Source organism: Cyrtonyx montezumae, unplaced genomic scaffold (assembly GCF_038088225.1).
Source record: "Cyrtonyx montezumae isolate F1298 unplaced genomic scaffold, pur_monq_1.0 scaffold_2, whole genome shotgun sequence".
NCBI lineage: Eukaryota > Metazoa > Chordata > Aves > Galliformes > Odontophoridae > Cyrtonyx > Cyrtonyx montezumae.
This window is the reverse complement of record NW_027071936.1, coordinates 44,783,513-44,801,008: the sequence shown is the minus strand read 5'-3', so window position 1 is coordinate 44,801,008 and position 17,496 is coordinate 44,783,513. Positions and strand designations below refer to the sequence as shown.

At 38.6% G+C, this 17,496-nt stretch overlaps 1 protein-coding gene across 1 annotated transcript; it reads right to left on the bottom strand.

The window, feature by feature from the left end:
- Positions 1-58: 58 nt before the first annotated feature.
- TXK (TXK tyrosine kinase) lies at positions 59-16,582 on the bottom strand. The gene is made up of 15 exons (XM_065737056.1): positions 16,499-16,582; positions 12,315-12,363; positions 11,962-12,064; positions 10,258-10,463; positions 9,192-9,257; positions 7,507-7,561; positions 6,695-6,774; positions 6,150-6,277; positions 5,388-5,453; positions 4,748-4,919; positions 3,747-3,963; positions 3,291-3,355; positions 1,423-1,541; positions 854-1,011; positions 59-374 (listed from the first exon to the last, which is right to left on the bottom strand). The coding sequence occupies exons 1-15, from the start codon at positions 16,560-16,562 to the stop codon at positions 306-308; spliced, it is 1,617 nt and encodes a 538-aa protein (XP_065593128.1). The 5' UTR covers positions 16,563-16,582; the 3' UTR covers positions 59-305.
- Positions 16,583-17,496: the final 914 nt, after the last annotated feature.

Genomic DNA, 17,496 nt, shown 5'->3' with positions numbered 1-17,496 from the left:
TTGTTACAGGAATTAGGGTAGCTCTGACAAAAATAAATAAATAATAGAGCTTATATGGTGAGTAAGCTTGATTACTTCTTTCCAGGCAGAAGATTTTTCATGGAAGCAAAGGCCTGAGAGTACAAATCCAGCCTCCTCAGGTATCTTTCCCAAATTAGGCCAAGTCCAAACAGCTTCAATATGTGGGATACTGCTACCATAGCTTAAGTAGAGACTGTTCTAACAGGCTGAGCATTTCTGTGTAAGCTACACTGGCAGATTCAATGCTGACACTTCAGTAAATACACCTGTGTAAAACCCACATTTTATCCCATCTCCGTTATATCTCTGAGGGTTTCTACCAACTCTGCAAAAGTAGGACGTCCTTCAGGCTTCTGGAAAAAAAAAACAGGATAAATTTAAATTAAATTAATAGAAGGTGGTTACAAGAACATCAAAGCTACCACTTAAAATTATTATTCATATTACTCCTTTATTTTGTTGATACAGGATGAGATCAAGTTTATCCTGTTCTGCACATCAGTGTGACAGATAGAATGAAAAAGTACTTTCAGAAGGAAACTTTTATGCAAAATTAAAAATTCACCTCCTTTGTATACTATGAGAGGAAGCACAAGGTATGTATTTAAAACCAAGAATGCTGTAAACTTATCGTGTAGATTACATGCTTGGTATTTATTGAATGCAACAGTCAAAAGAAACAGAGGCTTGAAAACTAGCTGTGGTTTGTGAAAGCACAGTGAAAATTACCAAGGATTCCGTGAAGCAAGGGTTTATTGCTCCAGTTTTTGAGGATAGCCTTCAGATCCACATTGCAAATGAAGTATATTACAAGAAAGAAAGAACAACAAACCTCATGCCAGCAGCTGTACATGACTTTGTACACAGTGTGTGATGCCAAATGTGGTCGATAAAGTCTGTTACCAGCAGAAATCTCATGGACAACTTCATAATTTGATTTGCTTTCAAAAGGCATTTTGCCTTCTGTGAAAACTTCCCACATAAGTACACCTAGAAATGAATCAAAATATTTAGAACAAAACAAGAACGGCAAACAAACAGGTTGTCTAACATTACTACAAGCCCCATTCTTATCTACATATTGAATAATGCACAAAAAGTATGGGCAATCCTAGGTGAATAAAAATAATTTGAACTGATGCAATTCTGCTTCTGTTGAAGTCAGTTAATGTGATAGTCCATGAAAATGAGATTAATAAGCATATGAACATGTGTCTGTGGAAAAAGAAAATTTAAGATTAAAAAACAATTTTAAAAATCACAATCTTCCTACATAGACAAGATTTGAAAAACTAGATAGACTAAAGATTAAGATAGGAAACAGTAAAAAATTGTGCTTTCCTCAATATTATCAGTAGTTTTTAAGAAACAGCGTGCCACACATTAACCCAACCTACTCACCAAAAGACCATACATCAGATTTACTGCTGTACTTCTTGAAATGAAAGACTTCAGGAGATGACCACTTGACTGGAAACTTGGCACCTGAAGAGCTGACGTATTCGTCATCAATGACATATCTAAAGAACATTGGCAAGTACCATATATTTTAGCGAGAGTGAAAGTGCAAGCAGTTCTGACAGCATTTTGCACAGGTGGTTTATAATTCCATAAAAATACTGTGCCCATTCGTAAAAAAATTATATCACTAATATAGAATGCACACAGACACCCACACTGGAATATAAGCAGTAAAAGGGATTTCAGTTTAAACGAGTGATGTGATTGCTTGTGAGAGGTATGTCATAATAAAAGGATTCAGTGCTTAAAATGATTTAGTGCTGTTTGCGAGCTCACAGGATGGCTGCTGTTGTCACCCCCTAGGAAAGGTCCTTGTGCTGCAGGCATTAAAAACAGCAGCAATGTATATTATAATTACTTTTACCTCTCTTGTTAAATGGCCTTGATTTGTGCCCAGGAAGGTTCAGGTTGGATATAAGGAAAAAAAAACCAAACCCTCTCCAAAAGGGTGATGAGGTATGGTAACAAGCTGCCCAGGGATGTGGGTGTCACCATGTGGAGGTGTGCAAGAAATGTGTAGATGGAACACTAAGGGATGTGGCTTAGTGGGCATACAGCGATGGGTTGACAGTTAGATAAGATGGACTTAATATCTTTTCCAACCTTAATGATTCTATGAAATTATGTGCCCAGTAAGGGCATTTATACAGTAAAATTTTAAAAGGCTGAGCCCCATATCCAGACAAGCTCTGTAAGTGTTGTCACTGTAGTAATTCTCTTGAGAAGATAACAGGTATGCATTACACAGCTCATGTAACTGAAGGCATAATGCATGAGTATCTTTTAAGGCACCTTTCAAAGGATGTTGCATTTAGAGAATCATAAAATCAGTCAGGTTGGAAAAGACCTTCAAGATCATCAAGTCCACCAGCAAGCTAAACACGCTACCCTAACTCTAACAAACCCACTGCTAAATCATGTCTCTGAGCACCACATCCAAATGGATTTTAAACACATTCAGGGATGATGACTCAGCCATCTCCCTGGGGAGCCTATTCCAGTGCTTAACAACCCTCCCTGTAAAGTTTTTCCTGACATCCAACCTAAACCTCCCCTGGTGTAACTCGAGGCCATGAGAAATTGCCTCTCTGCATCCCTTTTTTGTTTCTGGGGCAGGCACAGAAAGATAAGAGGTTATTGGATAAAGAACACGCAGAATAACAGTCCTAAATTGGTCAGAACTGTGAGCTCTGGCTAACTAGGGAGTGCTTGCATTTTCTCTCCACAGCAGACAGAGCTTTCTTTCTCTGGCCTGTGTTTGCACTCTCTCTTCATGTGTGGCTGGTCTCCTTGTTAAGCAGAAAAACCACTTCCCTGCTAAGAAGCACATGTCACATTTCCTGCCCACATGTCCTCCTTCCTCACCTAAGCTGCTGCAGAGGCTCCAAAGGTCAGTGCCAACACCTGCCTCTGTTCACAGGGACTTTCTGGGCTCGCCAAGCTCAGGAAATTTGGGGCACTCATTTCACTGGGCTTCTGGCATCCCAGGGCACACTGGGTTGCTCTATCCATAAAATGCTGCTGACATTCACCAGATACTCTGTTCACCTGTCTTACACTCGGCAAGAGGACAATATGACACTTAGTCCACAGTACCACAGCTGAACAGCAGTGTTATCAATTTTACCAGAATTGCACAAATTGTGTACAGTGCAATTCCCCACACCAGCAAGCAAGTGCTGAGGGCAGCCATGGACCTCATTCCAATTGATACAGAACAGAGCACACACTGAGCTTATATCTCCTACCTTGCCATGCCAAAGTCAGATACTTTTACAGTGTGTTCAGCACTGACTAAACAGTTCCTTGCAGCCTGGGAAAAATGAGAAAAACAAATCTGAAATCTGGGCTAAAGCATTTTCTAAGAAGAATACAATAGATTAATGTAGTTTCAAGCTCATGCATTTTATATTCTAAAAGGAGATGTGTGCCCTGCTCAAAAAGAAAAGAAAAAAGTAGTTTCTGGTTCCGTGTTGGTGAACGCCTTTCACAGCTTTGGGATTGTACGTACATAGCATACACCTGCATGAATGCTTGTATCATGAGCTGCAATAATTTTAAGTATCCTTGCACAGGAAAAGAACTTTTCAGATGCGGAGCCTAGTTATCCAAGCAGGTATTTTCCTGGAAGTTAACAAACATTCAATGGCATGTCCTATATCATCAGTATTCACTGAGAACCTCAGAAAACCCATTGTACTTACCAAATCACGGTGAATAAAGTTATTTCTCTCCAGATACTCCATCCCTTCACACACATCCAGGCACATGCCTAGCAGCATGCCTTTGCTGAGCTTGCCCCGTCGCTGCCGCAGGTAGTTGAGCAGGCAGCCATTCTCCAGGAATTCAGTCACCACGTAGAGAGGCTTCTGGTGTGTGCACACCCCATACAGCTGCACCAGCTTTGGGTGGGATAGTTTCCTGTGTAACATTGTTTAAAATTGCATTTCAATCAGAAGATCATTTGTCCCCGGTAGGTAGAATCATAGAACAAAAGAATATCCCAAGTTGAAAGGGACTTGTTAGGATCATCAAGTCTAACTCAAAAGGTTACTAGACCTCGCATTCTCATGATAATTGAGGAATACTTTCAGTATTTGATAAACATTATTCTGTTCAACTGGCCCTGCAGTTGTTCTAACACATTTCCACAAAGAATTTCCTCCAAAAGGCTTTCTTCATAAAATTGTGATAGTACACCAGTTATATACAGCAAGTGAATGTAAGCCTTGATTTGGAAATATGAAATGGAAAGGTCTTGTTTTGTCTGGCTTTCAGACAGGGGATATGTGCTGCTGCAAGGATTCTTCACCTGTTTTTACCTCTTTCTACGGATCGCGCCAACACCTGGTCTGGATAATTCCCTAATTCGCAAAAATAGCAGGAATGGCAACATGGCTTCTCAGAAACTTTAGTTAGGTTCAGTTAGCTCTGCCTGTGCTCCTAGAGGCTCTGAGTTGCATGAAAGAACGGACATAGGAGTAACTGTCAGCACATCTACTGCCTACTAAGTTTCAAGTGCAAAGCAGAACATGTTCTAAAGAAAGGCCCTGGTAACAGATGTAGCAACCATTACACCAGTGTTTTGATCCTGCACATCCACTGTTCCCATCACACTGGTTTCATTTGTTTTAAATGGACTTAGGTTATATGTTTCTTGGTCATTTCAGTGTCAACTGTGAACTAGAATAACTTTTGTACTTACATCATCAATTTGGCTTCCTCCATGAAGTCATCTTCAGACATCGCACCTTCATTGATTTTTTTGATGGCAACCTTGATGGTTGCTTTCCATTTACCCAGATGAACAATTCCAAATTGCCCACGCCCAAGCTCTTTCATAAACGTCAGTTCTGAGGGGTTTAATTCCCACTCCTCTATAAAAGCAACGCTGCATGTTACAATAGTCTAGGAGACAAGCCTACCTGCAGTTAATGTACATAGAAAAGTATTACAACTGTTCATCAGCACCAGCATTTACTACTTGTTCTCTAACACTGTGCACGATTTCGTTCTTATTTCAAAAACTTCCATAATTGACAAAACAGGTTTTCCCTGTAAACAATATTGTTTACCTAGGCATTTAAATACAAAAAGCTTTTGCAAATCTAGTGAATGTATGTGAGTCTCTGGGCTGCTCATGGAAGTCCAGAAAGGCATTAATGGTTGTGAAAGAAGCACCACACTCACTAAACTGAAAGAATCAAGTCAGGCCTTTTGTTTGGCTCTGACGCCTCATGAGGCATCAGAAATTTCACTGACACAGTCATTAGCTGTATGAATGTGATGTCAACTCTTCCCCAGGCAGATACCTAGATTCCATCAGAACAAGATAAAGGAGTTACCATAACTAAATCCTGGTGAAGGACATTCAATTGATCTGACTGGATGTCGGAGACGAGTGATAAGACCTGCAGGAAACAAAGCACCAATATTCTGTTGTCTCCATTATTAAGTACAGTACATCATTCTTGTTCTCACAAATACTTCTGTCTCTACTCACTCATGGTAAAAACATTTTAATCTATACTGAAGTGGCAGGCAGTACCAAGAATGAACGGTATTTTGAATGCTAGAAATTATAGGAGGCTGCCATGAGCCAACTAGGGGTGGCTAACTCCGGTAGGCAGTGAGTCAGTGTTAGAGAGTCCTTGTGCCTCCCAGATCTGCCTTCTGTTTGCCATGTGTGCCAAAATCTGCAAACACTGCCTGTTGATGCACATTTCCTGCTTTTCTCAGACTGTGTGTGTGTGCACATCACCGAGTTGTACACAATGAAAGAACTATGATCAAATTTCACACAAGTCACGTTCAGTCAAATATGAACCAACGGAATACAGAGCAGGTAAATACATGAGGTTTCTAGTTTTGTGAAATTAATTCATTCACGTATATGAGTTTGGTATTTTCACTTCCCCCCACGATATATGCACACTGCAGCTACAACTTCATCAGAAAGGATCACAGTATATACTTATTAGCAATAGAAAAATTCATGTATTTTTTTGGAAGGAAATGATTAGTTCAAGAGTAACATCCAATTTCTCAAAGTTTTGATGATTTTCAGAGCATCAGTAGTAAACCCTTAATCAGCCTACTTCCATTACCTGCAGCATTGTGTTGATGATATTGAATGAGCTCAGGAATAGAGGAGAAGAGATATTTTTCTGCTACATAATACTGTTTCAAGTGGTTTTTCTTAATTTGATAATGTCGAATGTCTCCACAGTGACTTCTGAAATCAACAAAAGATTATGATTGTCAGTAAAAATGTTTGAAACTGCAAACCTAACTACATTTCACTGGTATGGCAGTGAAAGCACTTGGTGTAAAAACAAGCAAAATAAGATTGTAAGGTCTTATTGCTTGTGCCACATTATTGGGATGAGTAGTCCTCAGAGCAGAGTACTTCATGATTTCTGTGAATGCAATTGATCTTATCTTAGAAGGACACTGGTACCCTGATCCCCAAGTGCCCAGCACCACCAATTTCAGTATATGGGCTGCAATTTGATGCAATGCTGCATGAGCAGTACCCCTGTTTCATTGCTCCTGTGTACCACATATCCAGCACGCCCCTCATACCAAGGAGGTTTAAGGAAGCTCTTCCTTCACATTTTCAGTTCAACCATAACTATTCAGAGCAACTCACCCTTTAGACTGTGAATACACAGACAGCGTAAGGATTCCTTGTTGGCTTGAATCTCTGACAACAAATGAGCCTTCTTTGGACTGAAAAGAAATTCAGGCTGTTATTTTCTTGAATAAAAGTTTCCTGAAATAGCACTTGCAGCTGATTACTAAGTTCTGTGGTATACCTATAGCTACTTGGGAAGGTGATAAAGCAGCAGTGAACAGGAATTGATAACCAGGAACAAAGCAGAGCAAAATTAACCAAAGGAATATATTGAGTGCCAGAGTTAAATATTTTAGATGAGCTACACTCTTCTGTGTGAAGTAGTGAAAATTACCTTATTAAAAATTCAGACTATACAGATCACTAGAAATTTGCTGTAAAACAATGTCTTCTGAGGTGCTCTTCTCTGATCTATCATGTCCAAGCCCCCTGTTAGTCCTTGAGCCTAATGAATTTTACACAAGCTAGATGACTCCCAAATGCCCATAACAAATAGACAGCAGAACACAGAATGAATTGTTAGCTCTGAATGCAAGGAAGGTGCAGGGGTTTTGTTAAGCTCTGCCACCTCACTAACATGATACGAGGATTTCAGTCTTCAGTGTTTCATACCAAAGACAAGGACAGTAAGCTCCAAGTAATTCATGTTACTATGGAACTTAGTAGAATTTGCTGGGCTTACAATGTAAAATTTTGGGATGTCTGTTTAAAAGCACCCTCTTTTTCTGGATGTCAAACAGAGTTGGATTTGGCTGTTGAAACTCTCTTGATGCCCCTACTGATAATCCTTTGTAGGTATTGTTCACTCCACATGTAGGCTGACTTACCTTCTGTCGCAAGAGCAGTTCTGCCTGGCTTCTGTTGATGTTCTTGCAGTACCACCTACAAAAAGGAAATGTCATACTGTAACTTCAGCCAGTACAAAGTAATGTCTGCTCTGCTTTACAGAAATAAGGGTTAGTCTTAATAGCTCCTCTATCTCCAGTGTTAAAACATGAATAAAACTAACCACTGTTGCTATCAAGCATTATCTTAATTTGGAACGACTTCATTAGACCTCTGTAAATATGACAAATACCTTTCCCATTGAACATGATTCACTATGATCAAATGTGAAATAAAGAAAAAACAGAACAGTTACTTCAAATTTTGATGAAATCTACAGTGAAGCTTCCTGCTTCAGCCCTCTCTTCATTGGAGTTATTATATATTTTACTTTTCTCACCAGGAAACCAGACTGATAAAATCGAAACTAGATTCTAGATAATCAACTAGATATTCACAACAGGAAAAGATTAGAATAAAGAGATACCATGTAGTGAGCCCACAGGAATAGGATGTATCCAGATTCTGTCACTATGATTTATGCAGTAAAAGTACTCATTATACTGTCTTCACATTCATAGAATCACAGAATCATAGAATGCCTTGGGTTGGAAGGGACCTCAAAGATCATCATGCTCCAATCCCCTGCCATAGGCAGGGTTGCCAACTGCTAGATCAAGTACTAGATCAGATTGCTTATGGTCTCATTCAACCCAGAATTAAACACCTCCAAGGATGGGGCATCCACCATCTCTCCAGGCAACCTGTTCCAGCACCTCACTACTTTCTCAGTAAAGAACTTTCCCCTGACATCTAATATAAATCTTCCTTCCTTTAGTTTAAAACCATTTCCCCTTGTCATTATCACTATCTACCTGTGTAAAAAGTTGATTTCCCTCCTGTTTATAAACTTCCTTTAAATACTGGAAGGCCACAATGAGGTTTCCCCATAGCCTTCTCTTTTCCAGACTGAATAAGCCCAGCTCCTTCAGCAGCCTATCTTCACAGGAGAGGTGCTCTAGCCCTTGAACCATCTTTGTGGCCCTCCTCTGATTCCTCTTCAAAAGTTCCACACCCTTCCTGTACTGGGGGCACCAGACTTGCATACAGTACTCCAGGTGGGGCCTCATGAGGGCAGAGTAGAGGGGGACAATCCACCTCCCTCACTCTGCTGGCCACATCTCTTCTGATGGAACCCTGGACAACATTGGCCTTCTGGGCTGCAAGCACACAATGCTGGCTCAGCGTTAAGATTTTCATCAATTACAACCCCTAAGTACTTCTCAGCAGGGCTTCTCTCCCAGTTTGTATATGTACCCTGGGCTTATCTCAACCCAGGTGAGGTGGAAACTTGCATTTTACTTTGTTGAACCTCATTAGGTTTGCAGGGGCATAACTTTTGAGCATATCAAGGTCCCTCTGGATGGCATCCCTTCCATCTTCTTTATCAACTGCATATATCAGCTTACTGTCATCATCACATTATACAGTCCAAGCAGATAGACAATAATAAAAATGTTTAATACATTCTAAGGGTGATGTTTTATAACAAAAAAGAAGAGGTTTCAATAATGAAAAATACCTGTTCACTATCAGTCTTCTAGTAAAAGCTGAAAGATCAAGAACTGAAACTTACCACTCAATTTTTAGAAAACAAAGTACAGTCATCATCTTCAAGAATACTTACTCATATGTTTCTAAATTACTTTTTGTATTCTCAGTAACATAGTTGCTGGGAATTAGACCTTCATTCCTGAAACAACATATTGATGACAACATAATAGTAAGATGTAGAATATTACCAGGATTAAAATACATATATTTTATTGAATGACAAAAGTTATTTGTTATTGGCTACATCTTTAGATTCTGAATCCCAACATGAGAATCAAATAAGAGTAAAACTCCTTTCATCTGAGGCAAGATGTTTCTAACCCAGACCATGGATAGCTACTGAAATTATGGGTACTTACTAGAGTGCCAAGAACAGCATGTTAAGAAAAGTTTTCAAGTGAAATCAAAACAAAACTAAAAAAAAAAAACACATTTCTTCCTGAACAGAAACCATTAGTTTTACTTCTAACCCTGTAATAAACCTTCAGTATGAAGAAGTGGAAAGCATGGACTGACTGTAAATCTGACTTGAAAAAAAAAAGTTTTTAAATGCATTTAAAGAAGGGATCTGAATGAAAAAGAATTATTACATAAGATGTAATCATTCTCCATATCAGATTACAGAATACACTGAAGAAATTGTACATAAAGAACAACGTGAAAAAAATATAAATGCAGTAAGAATCCAGTTCTCTAAGATGTTCAAGAACCTTGGATTAGGGCTTTGTTTCGCTTAAATGTCTTTCTAGTCTCTGTGGTCTTTATGAAATCTTTACACATATACAATGTATGGTAATGCACTTCAAGCATAAAAAGCTGGATTTCCACATGGCTCAGAGCCCAGTGGTTCACATGGCCCCCAGATGTACTTACATTGCTTTGGAAGTTACTAAGCCTATAACTTATCAGTATTCCCAGCAGAGAAGAGATGTCACCCCATTTCTGGAGTGCGAGACACTGTCCAAACTCTTCTCAATTAACTCATGTCCCTCGTACATAGTTCTATACCTTCAAACCTCCATTAAAGTTACATGTACTGAATTCTGTATGCTTACAGAGTTGTAGGACAATCCTGCAAAGGGTTGGTTTTTTATTTGTGTGTAGGAAGAGGGTTTAAAATTAGATGTCTAGTCTCTTACCCATACTGATCTCTTGCCCTCCACCAGTGGGGATCATATTGTTCAAGGATGATGTATTCTTCTGATTGCTTGAGTGGTAAATCAGAGGGTCCTCTAGCAAAAAAGTCATACAATGCAATAACTTTGAGGTTTTTTGTGTAGTCTTCTAAAGCTTCAGCAGGTAGAGGAGGTAATGGCTTGTTCTTTATATGCAATTTCTTCTTACGCTAATGAAAAAGAAAGTATCTTCCACAGTTAATCTTTTCTCCAAGCTGTTTATTGTATAATTCCCTCCACTTCTTTAGCATCGCAGTAACTAAAGGTACTAATTGTGGTCATAAATTCCCACCATAAAGCACAATAACCTTGTAAAACTATTATTTGTAAAACAGAATGACTCACAACTGTATAGTTTGGTATCAAAACTGAAGTTAAAATAGAAAGTGAAGTAGATAAAAGACAGCCATCTACCTAATCTTCCCTCTATTCTTTGGAGGGTTCATTCATAGAATGATTGCCAGGACAAAACAGTGTAAATTAACAGAGCAGCACTGAAAACAATTCTTCAGATAAATTGCCACTAACATAGAGAGCATTAGAAGCATTCTTAGCAAGTGAGATGGAACGTAGCCTTCTTCTTGTGCACCAGGTTAGGTTTTAGTTCTGTCTTCAGTTATGCTCTGACAACTCAAAGTAATTCAATTTAGATCTAGCAAAAGTGAGGTGGACTTTTCATGTAAAGCTGAGCAAGGTAGATACGTGCAGCAGTACAGGCTAGGGGATGAACTGCTGGAGAGGAGCTCTGCAGAGAAGGACCTGGGTGAACAGGTTTGCCATAAGCCAGCAGTGTGCCCTTGTGGCCAAGAAGGCCAACAGTATTCTGAGGTGCATTAAAAAGAGTGTGGCCAGCAGGTGACGGGAAGTGATCCTCACCCTCTACTCTCTCCTGATGAGGCCACATTTAGACTACTGTGTCCAGTTCTGGGTTCCCCAGTTCAAAAATGACAGGGATCTTCTAGACAGAGTCCAGCAGAAGACCACAAAGCTGATAAAGGGCCTGGAGCATCTCCAGCATGAGAAGAGACTGAGTAATCTGGATCTGTTCAGTCTGGGGAAAAGAAGACTGAGGGGGGGAATCTGATTAATGTTTATAAATATCTTCAGGAAGATGGGAAGCAAATGGATGAGGCCAGGCTCTTCTCAGTATTGTGTAGTGATAGGGCAAAGAGTAATAGCCTAAAACTTGAAAACAGGAAGTTCCATAAAAATAGGCAGAAAATCTTACAGTAAGGGTGACAAAATACTGGAATAGGTTACCCAGAGTGGTTGTGAAGTCTCTTTCTACACAGATATTCGAGACTCATCTAGACACCTATCTGTGCGAAATACTGTTGAATTTAGTAGAGGAGTTGGACTCAGTGGACTCTCAAGATCCATTCCTACTCCTATAATTCTGAGATGGTGAAATTGCACCTACGCTGAAAGACAGTCCCCTCCCTTTCCCACCTCCCTCACCCAAACCCAAAAGTTTGAGAACAAACTACCCTTGTCCATGTCAGCAAGCTTGGGAACCTCACTATAATCTTGTATTTCCATCAGTATGAATCTTAGGATATTTTAAATTTTTAAAGACTTATGCAACAAAGCAACCTAGTGTTCAAGGGCTGTAAAGTCACTGGATGTCACATCATCTCAATTTTTTTCATCTGCCAAAATGTTACTTACCCTACACTTCCAAGTAGGTGTATAGGAATCCTCTGATTGAGAGGCCGAGTACTGAGTCTCCAGGTTAGTATCAGGGTCCACATTTATCTTTGTTCTTATTGCTCTGATTTTGAAAAATAAGTATTTTTGTGAATACACTTATATAAATATTCACCTGAAAACATTTATGGAAATGTATACCTTCTCTTATATTAGGGATGTTCAGGGAAGAGCTTCATTAAACTTCTGCATAGTTAGCATTTCTGCTGCAGATAGATGGATTTCTAAATGTTTAGTTTTTTTAAAATAGATGGACTTTATGCGTAGACATTTTGACCATCTCAATTGCTGAAAAGCTGAAGCATTTCACGTACCGTTTTTGCACTGCACAGCAGCAGCAGAAAACAGACTGGATCGTGTGATCTGTAAACAAGAACATTAGCCATGTATGCAGTGATTGCTTGTTTACAAAATTTACAAAACAAACAACTACTCAGCTCTATTATTAGTACTTTCTTGCTGTGAGATACCTAGTAAAACATTCAAGTTGAATTTCTATCTACCAAAGAGAGCTGAGCTTTCCTCCCATCTCAGCTATGTGTCCACTAACATCAATAAAATCTCTTCCAATTATGAGGTGATGTGGTGAGTTAATTCTGCTCCTTAAATCAGAAAAAAGACCACCAGGGAGACATGTACTGATCTGTAGTGATCACACTGCCTTGTGCAAGCACTCACCACTGCAAAAGGAGGAGGTGGGATCATCATTACAGATAAGAGATAGAGATATGATCCCCTTCAGCAGTCTCAGAATTTCTAGATCACTTGAGCCAAATGCAGACTAGCATTTGCATTACAAGATTTTTCTTATTTTGAGACTCACTTAAAGGACACACACTATACTTTATTCTTTGAATCAACACTGATTTCCATGATTCTGTTCCAGCCATTCCTATAATATGGTTTAATATGCTAACAAAATACGTGCATTTCACTTACGTGCTAGGTAGTTGATAATCCTGAGATAAATACAACGGAAACATCCTTACATCATATATTTACAGAACTGTCAGTATGGCATATCTTTTATGAGGAATAAGGATAATACACTATAATTTCAGCTAATTTAAAATAGATTAGGAGTCATTAAGAATACTTGAAATCATTAAGTAAAAGGTTGACATCTGCTCTGTCCCAGCTTCGCACAGGCTCAGACAGATTATGGTAGAAAAACAGGTCTCAGAATGATATTTGAATTAAGGTTCCCAAGGCCTTAATATTTTGTTTCTTTATCTTGCTGGATAAGAACCAAGTAAAGACTTGGTGATCTCTACAGTCTTCTCCAACCTAAATGATTCTATGACCATTTACATGATGCATTACTGTGCAATCACACCACATCTGTATTTGTCCCTCCTCATAGAATTTTCAGCTTGTTGATCCCAATAATCTGTCTTAGAATAAACAGGTTGTTCCTTCTGTCATCCTGTGAGACTGTTTGCCAGTGTCATTTATCAACAGTTCAAAGTGTGCTGACAGCAGACATTCTACCATTCAAAACATTTAGTAACCTACATAATGAAAATGCAATTACTTTCTTTATAAAGGTGTATGAGTCAGCAAATCTTGTAGTAATAAAAGAAAAAGGAGAAAATGACAGATGTAAGAAGGGTAAGAACAAAAGTAGTTCCAGCTGGATGTAGAAGAGACTATTTCATGTGATTTGGTTAGAGTATTTGTCATGAAAGTGACGTGGCATTTCCGTTAGACTTAGAATTATATCCTGTGAAGAACCTGTTGTGTGGGAAGGTAGCCAACCTACACTAATCAGAAGACAATCAACCATTTGGTGAAAGATTCCACTAACAGTTATGCAAAATAACCAAGCCAGATGACACTGACAATTTTCTTTAAAGAAACCAGGACAAAAACTTAAGGGTAATGCAATTTATTTGCTGCACAGTTTAGTGTATTATGCTATCCTTCAGCTGCTTAAAGCTGCAGCAGCTCAATTCTGTCTGAACACAGTCTAGCATTGTTGAGCAGTAGTTTACTAGTGTCTTCAGTGAGATCAAGCTTGGAATGAACAATCCTTTTTAAAAAGTCAGCTGGGAAATATTTGTTTTGTTTATATTACTTCTCTGCTCCTAAAAAAAAAAACTGAAAAAGCAGCATAAGAATTATAATTGTTTATCTATTCAAGTGAGGTGCAAAAAGAAATAGGACATTTGAAAACTTGTCTATTTCTTCTGATGACACCATGTAGTCTGATTAAATACATCATTTCTCATTAGAAGATTTGCCAATCTTATAAAATCATATTAGAAATAACTAGAATTACCACAGAGTTTCACTGTAACGTGAAATTGATATTCTAGTAAGATTTTAAAGATGACAACATATAACCAAAGCTGGAAGTCAAGACTTAAATCATAGCTATAGCCCAGAAAAGCCTGTTCTACACCAACCTCTTTTTTGACAGATTTGGCCAACACTGCAAATGGTGAAAGCTCTGAGACACTGAACAATTTGATTAAAGTGACTAACATCTATATCTTTGCTGCAACACAAGCAGATCTCTACGTGTAGGGCCTCCTCCAGGTGCCCCAGTGATGCTCTCTGCTCAGCTACAGGAAACCTGAACTTCCTGCCTGAGAGTTTCACGTCTGCACACACCCTCCCACGACTGAGGCTCTTCCTTTTGTCTTTACCTTCTTCTACTCAGAAGCCTCAAATCAAAATTAAAAATTAAAACAAAGTAGACACCACTCTGCATTTCAATACAAGAAAAAAAAATGCAAGTAAGAAAAAGGAAAAGAATTCTTAAAACTTCCAAGATTTCAGCATTTCTTCTTGAATCTCTATTCTGCTATTCCCTAACCCACATCGCAGAAATCAATTGAGTAACTCTGATTTCCCTGTTTTGAATCAAGTATCTTTTCTTAAGCAGAACACTGAATTCAAAGACTGTTGGTCACATACACATGAGCAGGCCTTGATCCCCTGATCACAATCAAGAATTCATTATTTAAAAATAAGGCCGTGATGGTATCAGTGAAAGCTGCACTTCAGAAAGAAAACAATTCTCCAGCACACACAGCCCCACTAGACCTTCCAGCCCACATTCCATTGAGCTCTGTCAAAACATAAGCTACAAAAATACATATGGCTTTGATACTTAGGAAGTTAGGATCTCTAACAAATCAGAGTGGAGAACTCAAAACGTAAGCTCAACTCAAATTAGATGAGAATTCAGGCTGCTGACTCTAGGATTCACCAATACTTCTTTAGTTGTGTGGAGAATTTCCTTTTTCTAATTTCTGATAAAAGTTTGTAGTCTCAGCCAATTCTACAAATACTTTAACGTGATAACAAAAATGCAACCTATTTCATTGCTTGTATCTTTTTCTTCCTAGAAATAGGTTTTTGAAGTGTCACATTTTCCTGACGACAGATTAACAAGTACGAATCCCAAAACTAGCACTGAGCTATGATAACCTATAGGACTATGACACCCCAAATCAAATATTTCAGCACGCCTAGTTTCAAGAAGAGAAGATACAGTGGCAAGAAAGTCATGTGGAAGAAGCAGAAATCCTAGGAATGAGGTGTTGACGCACACCAGACAAATACAAAGCAGAAAAACATAAAACCAAAGAGAAAAGACACAGTGAAAAGATGGAATTCTTTTGAAGTGGTCAATTGCTGCCAGTAGTTTTCCTAAAAAATGTCCTAGAACAACCAGCAGAACACACTGGGTTGATAAAATGGTGTTTGTGGCCAATTCACACACCATTCACTTGTATAATCTTCCCCCTATCTTCAGTTAGACCTTAATTTCATTGCCTTTGGGAAGGATCAAAGGATTAGAATAAAGGAAGCAACAACAGGTTAGAAATGCGTTCTTATAATCAGCATTTTATTATTTTTGTAGGTCTCTTGATCTGATTCACTTTGATCCCTTTTCTGATTCACTGTGTCTCAAAGCACTACTGATTTTGAAAGTGCTGCAGTCCATTTCTAGGATTTCTAAGCCTTTCTAAGCCTTTCTCCATTTCTAAGCCTTTACCATAACACACAACATGCCTCCTAATCAACTTTGACAGTTAATCTGGTAGAAAATACAGTTTGCCACTACAAATACTTCAAAAGACAAGCTTTCAGCTTTTCAAATGCAAACCTTAGGTTTTCTGTATTTTTTTATGTGTAAATTCTACACCGGAGGAAAGCTGTCTCCAGTTCTACCAAATTTTTTATCCATATCCAATTTCTACATACCTCTAAAGACAGCAAATTGGAATTATCTCCACATTTCCATCCCTTTCCATCAGAAAAGATGGATGCTTTGCTAAATCCATCATATAATGGATTCATATTTGTGCAGTAATTTTCAAAGTTAAGAAAAGCAGTCCAAATACAGATCACTCAATCTGCAACCAAGCTGCACAAGAGAAAGCTATTTGGTATTCTCATGGCAACAATTAAGTAGCTCAATTGCTATGTACACAGCTGCTGCACAAAACAATACTTAGAGAAAAACGTGGGCCAGTTTACTTACAGGTTGAAAGAATCATATCTGGTTCACTGCTTATATTCACGTGAAAATGGAAACCCTCTTTCATCAGCCGTGCCTGTAAGCACCCCAGTGGCACTCCTAGCTCTGCTGTGAAGTTAGGTAAAACAATACAGCCTGACCCCGCCTACTTTCCTTTAAAGAAAAAACTTAGATATTAATCTCATGCCTGTTTTTTGTTTTTAAGAAAAAAAGAAAAAACACAGAAAATAAAAGTCTGTTTTCTAAAATCGTACTCTCTGCAGAAAAATATTGAACTATAATCACTAGGGTTAACTACTGCTTAAAATGGTTAAAAAAAGTCCAGCAACTTTACACCACAGAATTTGGTCCCATTCTGATGAATTTTTGATCCTGACATTTAGGAAAAAAAATAGTTTTAACAAAAGAGGGGAAAGCATGAAATTGATTTAAGAGTGGCTGAGCTCACTCAGAAGAAATGATGATGTGCTATTTTAACCAGCCTTTGATCACATGGGAAGGTCACCAAGAGAGCTGCCTCCAAAGCTGTTATGATTCATCCCAAAATTAATAATTCGAGGCTATATTCAACTGAATAATGCAATCATCTAAAGAGGAGGTGGTCTAACTGATAGGTCACGCAAGCATCAAACCCAATAGGAGGTACATAGTAATTACCCTTGGGCAGCATTCAAAGCGTCATCCAAAGCACACACCCTCGCTGAGGAAACCAGCCAAATGCCAGTACAGCTGGGGTAATCTTCTTCATATAGGTTAACATATAATTGTTGCAGAACAAAGAAATATCTGTGAAGTTTACTGTAAATTATTACTCTCCTGATAATCCCATACTTCACATACATTTTAAGTGAAATATTGCTTATTCCCATAAAACTACTTACAGTGTCAGAGGTGTTGCCAACGTCGTACCTTACAGTATCTCCACCAAGAAACTGGAATTTAAAGGAGCAGCTAGGAAAAGGAAGATGAGCATGGCTTGCCCTAGGTCACCAACATTACTT

Coding starts and splice junctions, on each gene's coding strand:
- TXK (XM_065737056.1), bottom strand. CDS start 16,562: ATGAAAGAGGGTTTCCATTTTCACGTGAATATAAGCAGTGAACCAGAT. Junction 10,464..11,961: donor CACCTACTTGGAAGTGTAGG/GTAAGTAACATT, acceptor CTTTTTCATTAG/CGTAAGAAGAAATTGCATAT. Junction 4,920..5,387: donor TTCACCAGGATTTAGTTATG/GTAACTCCTTTA, acceptor TTGCTTTTATAG/AGGAGTGGGAATTAAACCCC.